Below are 12106 nucleotides of genomic sequence, written 5' to 3' on the forward strand. Positions count from 1 at the left end.
GTGAATTAATTAATTGTAAAGCGCTTTGAGTGGCTGTTGCAGCTAGAAAAGCGCTATATAAAATGCAACTTGATTGACTGATTGATTTCTGTATGAACCTGGAGTATTTGTGCATGTGTACCTGCTGGGAGACAGGGTGCAGTCTATGGCAGGCCGCTTGGTCTTGGGGATGAAATAGAGAGGGTATCGATCGCCATGGCGGATCATCACTTGGACTGAGAGCAGCTTGTAGTCCACTAGACTGTGACCTGGAAGATGAGACCACATTTGTCATGATTATCATACTCATTAAAATCATCACTATCATAGTACAGTACACATCCTCTGGACTCTGAGGCTGCTGAGACGGTAACAAAACACCGAAAAAACATAGAAATATAATGATGTGTGTGTATTCCACATTACTGATATTATGGACATTGATTTACAGTACCAATCAAGAGTTTGGACAAACCTACTGATAGTAGGGTTTTTCTTTATTTTTACTAAATTTTATTTTATTTAATACTAAATGAAACAACTTGATGGGGTCGGGGGCATTTCAAAATGGCTATTTTTCAAAATTAAAATCGTTTTCGAAATAAATTCAAAAATAGGCAATGACGGGCATCCGGGTAACATAGTGGTCTATTTCGTTGCCTACCACCACGGGGATTGCCAGTTTGAATCCCCGTTACCTCCAGCTTGGTCGGGCGTCCATGAGTGGGAAGCTCGATGGGAGTATGTGTCCTGGGCGCTGCACTAGCGCCTCCTCTGGTCAGTCGCGGAGCCTGTTCGGGGGGAGGAGGAACTGGGGGGGAATAGCGTGATCCTCCCATGCGCTACGTCCCCCTGGGGAAACTCCTCACTGTCAGGTGAAAAGAAGCGACTGGTGACTCCACATGTATCAGAGGAGGCATGTGGTAGTCTGCAGCCCTCCCCGGATAAGCAGAGGGGGTGGCGCAGCGACCAGGACGGCTCGGAATAGTGGGGTAATTGGTCGGATACAATTGGGGAGAAAAAGGGGGAACCCCCCCCCAAAAAAGGCAATAACTGCAAGATTTTGAAAAACACACATTCAATCAGGTGTGTCAAATTTTTGACTGATACTGTATGTAGCGCACGGATATGTAATACATGTAGATATACATACAGAGCATACTAGCACACTGCTGTAAGACCTAATATATGATATACAGGACCTGAATATTAGAAAACCAAAAAGACCCTCAATTCCACAAAACATTACTCAGGACAAGAGTCTGACTGAATGTTTTGCTCTTTTCTCTCTTTCAGAGGCTGGTTACTATCACTACAAACACTGAACTCAGCAGATCAGGTAGAGGTAACAAGGTAGAACAGGAGTTCTAACCTGTATGTCCTGAGTTTACAGATTCCATAACTTAAAAAAAAAGATGCATCTATCGGTTTCTCTCAGTTGCAGCACTAAAACACCAGACATGTTTCACAATCTTCAAGTGTATAAAAGGAGCAGGCTGTTTGTGTGTGTTGGAGAGGAAGAGAGAGATAGAGAGAGAGAGTAGAGGGATTTTGATTTTTATTTTTTGGATATACTTTAATGATCCCCGTAGGGAAATTACGCTCTGCATTTAACTCATCCTAGCTGTGTAGCTGGGAGCAGTGGGCAGCCGCCGTGCAGCACCCAGGGGACCAACTCCAGTTCCTCTTGCCATGCCTCAGTCAGGGGCACAGACACGAGTATAAACCCTAACATGCATGTCTTTTTTTTTCTTTTTCTGATTTTTCCCTTTTTTCTCCCAATTTAGTGGCCAATTGATCCCTATTTTAATTCAAACACCCACCCTCGTATTGCATGCATTCGCCAACTGCATCTCTCCGGCCGGCAGTCTCGAAGGAAAGCGCCCCCCCACTTTCGTGACAAGGCGAATCCAAGCCGAACCACTGTTTTTCCGACACACACAGAGACGCATTCACATGACGAACACAAGCCGACTCCGCCCCCCTCCCGAAGACAGCGTTGCCAATGATTGCTGCTTCATCGAGTCCGGCCATAGTCGGATCTGACGAGACCGGGGCGCGAACCCCAGTCCCCAGTGGGCAACTGCATCGACACCAAGCCGATGCTTAGACCGCTACGCCACCGCGGACCCTCATGCATGTCTTTTGATGGTGGGAGAAACCGGAGCGCCCGGAGAAAACCCACTGCAAACACGGGGAGAACATGCAAACTCCACACAGGGGACGACCTGGGATGACCCCAAGGTTCGACAACCCCGGGGTTCAAACCCAGGACCTTCTTGCTGTGAGGCGACAGTGCTAACCACTGCACCACTGTGCCGCCCAAATATTAATTTAACAACATTAGCACAAAAAAGGTAAAGTTGTACATGTACCAGTTCACCTGACTTCTGACTGAAATTGAGGAATGGCTGAGATTCAACAGAATTATGGTAGAATAACTGTCATTTGGTAGCAACCGCATGGATTATATGACCAAATGCTATACAGTGAAGCACATCAAATCAGATGCCATCACTACATTAACGGTTAATATACTGTCCATCAAATCAACTCCAACAGTAGGTCTTGTTTGTATTTGTTCTATGTCAATACAGAAGAGCGATGCCATTCCGGTTTTGCACATGTGGTAACACAAATACATTTAACTAGGGGGGAGGTTACAGGTCAGAAGTGATGATCAGCGGATCTCTGGGCTTAAATGCTGGCTAAGAAAATCTGGAGCTCTAGGCACGAGTACAGCTGCTCAGGGAATGACAGTAGGACAGCCTGTCTGTGTTGATATCTGTAATTGAGTGTGCGGGAAACTGGTTGTTGCTGAGGAAAGAGCACACATGTTCAGCGGGTAAATTAGGTTCAGAAAAGAGAGCCTTCTACATAAATCTGTCTGTCAAGCTCAACTTTTACTCCTTTGTATATGCTGGTTTTAAACCTTGTCTTATGACCTGCCTAAGCCTTTGGCTGATTCCTGTGTAGGGGGGAAAGGATTTAACTGCTGGCCAGCGGTGAATTAATTAAATGTAGATGTGCGTACTCATCACTAGCCTCAAAATCTCACAACAACCTTTGCCTCAATATTCTATATGTCACACATTTTATATTGGAATCAGTGTCACTCATGATTAAATGAACACAAGTGTTTCAAAAAAACAGAATTATTCAAACATTAAATAAGGATTCCATCTAAGCAGAGTAGCAAGTGCTGCGAGTAGCAAGCATCTCTATGGCCAATATTACTGTGTTGACTTTAATGCTGGTCTAAAGCTGTATGCCTTTTTAAGCCATAAGGATTCTGATCCAATCAACAGAGTATGGCAGAAGCTGCTGCATCCCAGTTAACATAATATTCTTTGGTTTGGATGCAAAGCATTGTGTGCAACAATTGCAGCTGAACTCCATCTGACTTCCACTTGCACCCGAATATACAGTGACAATTGTTGGGCAACTGTTTTTTTTTTTTTTAGCTGGCAGTCTTGAACAGCGCACCATGATACTTTAGATGCCTCCAGTGCAGTTGGTACGTATAAGTGCATTTATTGCTAGTTGTTTGTGTGGATGTAGCAGTCTCACCTTCCCAGGCTTGTTCGGAGCGGTTGGGGGTATTGCAGTAGTCATAGGCCTCGGTTATTGGGTCAGGCTCAGGAGCATTGGTGTGGGGGACAGGGATTACCCTCTTTCTACTCTTCCCCAGGCCCACCCTGACACCTCCATCGAGAGTATGAAGGGACCGGTCCTCCCCTATGGGAGTGGTGGGGATCAGGTTCACTGGAGAAAGAGGGAGAAACAGAAAGAGGAAAGTGAGAGAGAGAGAGAGACAGATACAGAGACAGAGATGGAGAGAGAGAGGAGCAGAGAGGAGAGGAGAGAGAGAGAGAGAGAGAGAAATCTCATTTTCAAAATACCATGGGCAAACTATAATTTAGCTTCAAAAAATAAATATGTAAGGGTACTAATTAAGGAACAATAACAGGGTATGGTGTAACTAAAATAGCTGAAAGAAGAGAACAAGGACACGTAGTGTCTTAGATGCAAAGCACAACTTTCTACAAAATTGTGAGTGCTATGTTAATAGAGAGATGTACTTTTTGAGAGCTTTTCAGTGCATTTACAACCTACTGTCTTGCATACACACAAACACACATACACACACATGAATGTCTATGTGTGTGTGTGTCTGTATGTGTGTTTTTTACATTGACTATGTAAAATAGTTTTGCACCAGTTCAACAGAGCTCAGGTTAGATTATATTTTAGCTAATAGTAGTGCGGGTGTGAAAAAATATATTTTGTCAATTTTTTTCAATACTGAAGACGATAATGTTAAATAAGAAAATGCAAATCTTTAACATCACACAACAGCATATATTTTTGGATGTACTCACTCGCAAACCTTTTTGGAGGGGTCACAACACCCTGAATCTAAGCGGGGGGTAGAGCTGAATGAGACTAAATGTCAGTTTGTAAGTGAGTGAGTGAAGTAGAAGACAGGTTCCTCATGAGGCGCTTCGCATCTCAAATCAATGGCGGAAAAAGTATCAAACCCATGCACTGACTCTACCAATTCCCCAATCTAAGCTAATCTCCATGTCAACAGCTCTGTATCCCCAAACCCCTCACTCCTACTATTGTGTTGCCTTGGAGACCTGTGACCTGTGACCCCTAACAGAAATACTGCAGCAGGATTGAGGGATTGAGAGAAGTGTGGGAACCGCTAGATCCATTCAGACAGACAAGACTTGGAATTAAAAAAAAAAAACTCAACCCGTGGCTGGTGAAAAGGTGAAAACCACTACCAAAGTCAATGTATCACATATACACAAATGCACACACTAACACACACAATATCTTGGATTTCCTGGAAGAAGCCAGTGAACAGAGTAAATATTGTATCTTACTGTAAAGGAGTCAAGTGCCTGCGTGTCCTATTACAAAAAAGGGCAAGCAAAGTATTCTTCATCCCTATGACAACCCTCAGATAATTCATCTTCTATGGACAAACACACACACACACACACACACACACACACACACACACACACACACACACACACACACACAATTTCTACACAAACCCATGCATGGCAGTTTCCATCTCCTCCTCCATCCGGCTGGGCTCCATCCAGTCTTGCAGAGGAAAGCAGTCATTTCACAGCTAAGTTTCTAAGAGGACCTTTGTTTGTGGTGATGATGAAATCAATCCCCCATAATATGCAATGCTCAGAACGCATCCACATCCTTGCATGACTTCCTCTTTTACCTTTGCTATTATAATGACAATATTCAGCTTCTGTCTGGGACCTTCTACTACGAAAACAAAAAGCGTGCAAGAGGGAAGACAGGAGATGCACCAACACCATACACACAGACAGAGAGAGAGAGAGAGAGAGAGAGAGAGAGAGAGAGAGAGAGAGAACGAGAGAGATACACACATACAAAGGGAGAAAATGTTTATTGTAACTTGCTGCCTTATTCAGCTGAACACCTTAAGCAAGAAGTCATGCGATCCCTGTCAGTTCCTCTCATAAAACGTTCAATACGGAGTTTCACATCATCAGGATACAACAGTTTATAAGCGAGAACTCCCCAATACCAGTTTAAGACAATAACCAAGATTTATGATATTTACTACTTTTTATGCGGTGCAGAAAAAAAAAAGATTGGACAAAGGGCTCTCTATTCAGGGCTAAGCATAAAACTTCTAAAAACCGAACCACTTTTCTACAGTCTCTTGTGAGTTCATGTGACAAGATCAAATACAGTCCATCTCTCCATACTAAACTTTACTCCTAAGAATTTCATCCAGATCACCAAGCTCAGCGATATCCTCCAGTGCTAAAGTGCTGCAGAAAAGACTTTTCATGCAGCTGCACCAAGTGCTGACAGCTAAAAAACACTGACTTGTCTTCTTTTTTTTTTTTTGGAACTTTACACCGATTTTTACCTCAGAAAACCGGTAAATTTCAGTAGCCATAAGAGCCTTGACCTACACATTAAAAAAACATAAAGAAAGAAAGAAAAAATCCATCAAGTGTATGTTCATCTACCAGACATTTAAAGTTAAGACAAAAGAACTGTTGTGGATGGAAAGTAAGTACCCTCCTTAGTACAGTTCTGGAATTTGATAGGTGTGGTTATTCTCTAAAGACTCACCGGTGATGAAGAAGAGGAGAAGGTGTGTGGCAACAGCGGAGAACATTTTGATGACTGTTCGGTACAAGAGGCCCAGCCACACACTGGAGCCTATTCACTGCCACAAACCTGTCTGCTTCCACACAGTAACCCCCCCACCCACCCACCCACACACACACACAGACACACGCCTGCGCAGATTACCAAACCTTTTGCTGGCCAGCTCAGTCATGGTCAACTACACAATGGAGCTTTTGTAATAGGTTGGCCAACACTAGCAAAAGCATGCACAGGCATTACATTTAATAAGGTATGCACATAAGGTTTTCTTGTGGAGTTTCTCCTCATACAAGTCAAGGGTCTAAGGATAGGGGGTGTTGTATTTTGCACCGATTGTAAAGCCTTTCAGGACGACCTTGTGATTCTGGGCTATACAAACAAATGACTTCATCAGCACGAATTCATACACCATGTCTACTGAAGGATTTAAAACGTCTTATCAACCGCTCTGCCATCCACCTAAATTATAAACAGGGACTTCTTCCCTGGGGAACCCCACATTCACACAGCGTACTAAGCTAGAGTACAGCTAAAGAGAGCAACTTTGACACCGATAAACATTTCACTTTCCTGCCAATCTTAACCCTCACACACAATTATAGCACATTCTCACTGCAACTGCTCAGCAGTCACCAACTCATGCCAAACCTTCCAGCTTCTCATCTGTGACCCTACCCCTGATGGCAGAGGCTTACCTGAAGGCATGAGCAGAGATATTGCAGCCTCAAAAATCTGCACTAACAAATTAAAGGCGGATACCGTTCCAGAGTAGTGAGGGGGGTTAACAAGTGCTTGAATTGTGTAGCTTGGTATTAAGTGGGTGAGCTTAAATGTAATCTGTGCTGCCTGTGCCACAAGTAAAAGGGCATCTGTAATCGGGCGTGCTAACATCAACACTGGCAAAAGAAATAGTTTGCCGACGGATGTGTATGCGAGCGTGCAATTGTGCACCATGCTAGCAAGAAACTTTGCTCAATCTCCTGTTTTTCCTCTACATTGTAGATTTAAGGCATTTAGCTGATCAACTTGTGAAGACGACTTACCTTGAAGCCATTTCCATTTGGATTTTGCTCCTATTCTGAGTAAACATTATAAGACTGTGTGTTTCCCATTATCAAAATGGAGATACCATGGTTGTTGAGGGCTTAAACTATTGCCTCATTGCAACTGTGCTGAAACCCAGCAAGAAGCTTCAGTAAAGTGCTAAGTTTCTCAATACTGAAGCAATCACTAAAGTTTTGTCCAAATTATTCTAAATGATGACCAACAACCTTTTAATGAGGTCTGGGTTAAAAAAAAAAAAGTGAACCTATCATTTAAAGGCACTGTCAGTCCAATTACCCCACTCTTCCGAGCTGTCCCGGTCGCTGCTCCACCCCCTCCGCCAATCTGGGGAGGGCTGCAGACTACCACATGCCTCCTCTGATACATGTGGAGTCACCAGCTACTTCTTTTCACTTGACAGTGAAGAGTTTCGCCAGGGGGACATACAGCATAGGAGGATCACGCTATTCCCCCCAGTTTCTTCCCCAGAACAGGTGCCCCGACCGACCAAAGGAGGCGCTAATGCAGTGACCAGGACACATACCCACCAGCAGACACGGCCAATTGTGTCTGTAGGGACGATCGACCAAGCTGGAGGTAACATGGGGATTCGATCCAGCGAACCATATGTTGGTAGGCAATGGAACAGACCACTACGCTACCCGGACGCCCCAGTAAAATATTTCTCTTGTGACCACCATCAGTGACCCATTTGTAATTCCAACATCGGCAACCATACCTGCGAGCAACAGCATCCCACAAGTGACAAAACTAACACAAATTAGATCCCACAAGTTTGCAAACTACCTAGCCTAGAGATCCTGTAGTAATGTCAAATGTAGAGCAATCATATTGTAAAACACTATACAATACCACAACTAATCATGCTGCAAAGCACTGCATAATTTTTATAATTTACCTCCTATGGCTATATATATATATACGTATATATTTAATGATAATGGTGCATACCTGTCCAATAATAGCATATGAGAAGTGTCATATGACAGTGTCATATGAGAAGTACCTTAGACTGACATGTTAATAGACCGAGGAGAAATGATGTGACCCTCCTGAAGGGGAGCCAAGGCAAGAGGCTTAACATTGAGATTTTTGTTTTTTTTTGTTTTTTGTTTTGTGTGTGTTGTATTTGTTTTCACTTTGGAGCCCTTCAGAGCTATAGGACCATATTATAATTTCAGAGCCCCACTCTCCATTGTTGTTCATTTAGGAGGCTTGTTATTGATTGCCACAAAATGTCACATATCAGTAAGGTATATATAAAGGTGTAAGCAAGCTGCAACAGTTTTTGTTAATGTTGAAAATAAATCTCGACTTTTCATGACCACTGTCTTTTAACTGATTTAAATGTGGAAACTGGGGGGAGAGCATCAGAATTTCGTATGACTCGACTTGACTTGCTTGATTCTCACCACAGTAACTTGACACTTGCTTGAGACTTGAAGGTTAAGACTTGAGACTTGCACATGTGATTTACTCCCACCTCTGCAAATTACCTACAGTAGGAGAAATTGATTGTGTAAATCCACGAGAGCTTCTGTTGGCCAACGTACAAGATTTTTTGTTTTTTTTAATGTGGAAATTTTCCCCCTTTTTCTCCCCAGTTCTATCTGGCCAATTACCCCACTCTTCTGAGCCATCCCGATCTCTGCTCCACCCCCTCTGCCGATCCGGGGAGGGCTGCAGACTACCACATGCCTCTTCCGACACATGTGGAGTTGCCAGCCGCTTCTTTTCACCTGACAGTGAGGAGTTTCACCAGGGGGACGTAGTGCGTGGGAGGATCACGCTATTCCCCCCAGTTCCCCATATCCCCCGAACAGGTGCCCCGACCGACCATAGGAGGCACTAGTGCAGCAACCAGGACACATACCCACATCCGGCTTCCTTCCCGCAGACACGGCCAATTGTGTCTGTAGGGATGCCTGACCAAGCCGGAGGTAACACGGGGATTTGAACCGGCGGGTGGGAATAGACTGCCATGCCACCAAGACACCCCCAAGAGTGTGTTTAAGTGAATGCTGGCTGCGTTAGACAAATTCAGACAGATAAAAAAACAACAAAAAAAAACACATGAAAATATTTTTCATGCTCCCCGAGTGCTAATTATACATTGAGGCCATATTCAAAATAAGGGAGGCTGGGCTATATGTCCTAATTAACACAACACCCAAACAAACCTTATCCAGTCTAAAGCAGATTAACCCCATCCTCCGCCCACATATTAAACTAATCACTACTCTAGGATGTACAACAAAAACAAAAGCAGTTGGCTGAATAATACTATGCTGCTGTTGCTGAGGGGGAGGTAGCGCTACAGCCTTCATAAAGCTGCCGAGTTCCTTCATTGCTCGTTCAAGCCTGGCAAGTGTTATTAACAACCGCAGATATTACTGAAACAAATGTTTTGTAATTTGAGATGATACATTGTGATTAGGTGTATAATTACAGCCATTAAAAGACAAACTGGATTATGTACCCTGCTACTTACATACCTGTTAACAATACCCAAATCAGGGAGACTCCCGGCAAGAAACCGATAAATAAAACTGGATTATGCGGTCTCATTTTGAGAGTGGAAAAATCAAATTGGCATCATCTCAGATGAGAATCACCACAGGGGTGAGAATTCAACTGAATATCTCAAGCATAACCGTGCCATCTCTTTCTTCATTATGAAATAATGATGAATAATTGATAACGCTAGCAAGCTATGCAGCTCAGATATACAGATTAACTTCCGGCAAAATGTAAGACACAACCACTTCAACCTAAAGCAGGAAAAGAAGCGATAATAAAAAATAGAAAATGATTATGACAATGCAGCCTGATTTGTCAAAGATCTCTAAAATAAAAGATTAGTGTAAACAGTTGATTGGTATTGGTAAGCCTCTTTCCACTTCATATTCAGTTGTGTGCTTCTGGGCCACTGTTGGTAGGTATTCAGGGAGCTAACTTAATATCATACATTACACAGCAAAACAAGCCATTTCGTCTTTGCCAATTTGAAAGGCCACTAATGTTGGAGAAACAATACAAGTCTGATGAAATCATAGCAAACAAGGAAAAGACAAGGCACCGCACATTAAATGACTGACATTGAACAGTTGCCCAACGCAGGAACACAAAGTAAACAGAAAATTCAAAAAAAAAAAAAAGCCACATTTCATAGATTAGTATGAAGAATCTCACTGTCATTTAGACTTAGTCCAAACATTTTATTTTTATTTTTCATTGTCAGTCTACACAGGCAACATCGTATAAATTCAACAGACAGTGCAACATCTTATAAATTCAAAAATAAATTTAAATGACATTTTATGGTGGCGTACACTGATGAGCCAAAACATAATGACCACCTGCCTAATACGCTGTTGCCCCTCCTTGTGCCACCAAAACAACACCAAGGAATGGACTCTACAAGACCGCTGAAGGTGCCCTGTGGTATCTGGCACCAAAACATTAGCAGCATGTCCTTCAAGTCCTGTAAGTTGTGAGATGGAGCCGCCATGGATCGGACTTGTCAGTCCAACACATCCCACAGATACTGAGATCTGGAGAATTTGGAGGACTTCATCATGTTCCTCAAATCATTCTTGAACAATGTGTGCAGTGTGGCAGGACTCATTAGCCTGCTGAAAGAGGCTTACGCCATCAGGGAATATCATTGCCATGAAGGGGTGCACCTGGTCTGCAATGCTGTTTAGGTAGGTGGCACATGTCAAATTGACGTCCAGATGAATGGCCGGACCCAGGATTTCCCAGCAAAACATTGCCCAGAGCATCATACTCTCTCCACCGGCTTGTTATCTTCCCAGAACACATCGTGGTGCCATCAGGTAAACGGTGCACATGTACATGGCCATCCATGATCTGAAAGAAAGGTAGGACTTATTGGACCAGGTGACCTTCTTCCACTGCTCCAAGGTCCAGTTCTGACGTTCGTGTGCCCATGGTATGGGCTTTTGATGGTGGACTGGGGACATCATGGGCACTCTGACCAATCTGTGGCTACGCAGCTCCATACACAGCAGGGTGCAATGCACTGTGTTGTGACACATTCCTCTCATAACCATCATTCAAATTTTCTGTGACTTGTGCCACAGTAGACCTTCTGTCAGTTCGGACCAGACGGGATAGCCTTCATTGCCCTTGTGCATCGCTGAGTCTTGGGTACCCAACACCCTGTCACCAGTTTATGGTTTTTACCTTCTCTGACCACTGTCAGTAGGTACTCTCCACTGCTGACCGGGAGCAGCCCACAAAGCCTTGCTGTTCCAGAAATGCTCTGACCCAGTCATCTGGCTGTAACAATCTGGCCCTTGTCAAAGTCGCTCAGGTCTTTACTCCTGCCCATTTGTCTTGGATCCAACATGATGACTACGAGAACTGATTGTTCATTTACCATCTAAATGGACCCAGACCAGACATGTGCCCTTGTTTGGAGATGATCAATGTTATTCAGTTCACCTGTAATTGGTCATAATGTTTTGGCTCATCAGTGTATTTTAAGTGTCTATAGTCATATATCACACACATAACGATGCTGATTATTACAGCGATTTGTTATAATGAATTTCATTTCAAGAGTTAAACATACATATTTATGACACCACTATACCCCCCCATGTAACAGTTGCCGATATGAACAAAATAAACATTTTCATGATTTATAATTCATGACTATGACTATGACTATATTTTCCCCTTTTTTTCTGGCTGAAGCTGTAAAACAAGTTATTGTACAGTACATGATACAATTGATGTTTGATTGCTTATCCACAGGGATCAGCCAGGTCCAGCTCTCTCTGGACTGGCAGATAATTTCTTTATTTCAATCATGGTACCTTGGTACCACTGCTGCTCTACTGTG

General features: G+C 43.3%; 1 protein-coding gene across 2 annotated transcripts in view; it reads right to left on the reverse strand.

Annotated features, from left to right (window-relative positions):
• pxylp1 (2-phosphoxylose phosphatase 1) overlaps positions 1 to 12106 on the reverse strand; it is a 63655-nt gene that overhangs the window by 15498 nt on the left and 36051 nt on the right. The window contains exons 1-3 of one of the 2 annotated variants that reach the window (XM_056284012.1): positions 6130 to 6188; positions 3550 to 3744; positions 122 to 248 (exon numbers count right to left, since the gene is read on the reverse strand). In XM_056284012.1, coding sequence (XP_056139987.1) covers positions 122 to 248; positions 3550 to 3744; positions 6130 to 6175 — 368 coding nt within the window. In that variant the 5' untranslated portion in view covers positions 6176 to 6188. Of the gene's footprint in view, positions 1 to 121; positions 249 to 3549; positions 3745 to 6129; positions 6189 to 12106 lie in introns of those variants that run through there. The other variant, XM_056284011.1, reaches the window with a different exon arrangement.

This window comes from Lampris incognitus, chromosome 7 (genome assembly GCF_029633865.1).
Source record: "Lampris incognitus isolate fLamInc1 chromosome 7, fLamInc1.hap2, whole genome shotgun sequence".
Taxonomy (NCBI): Eukaryota; Metazoa; Chordata; class Actinopteri; order Lampriformes; family Lampridae; genus Lampris; species Lampris incognitus.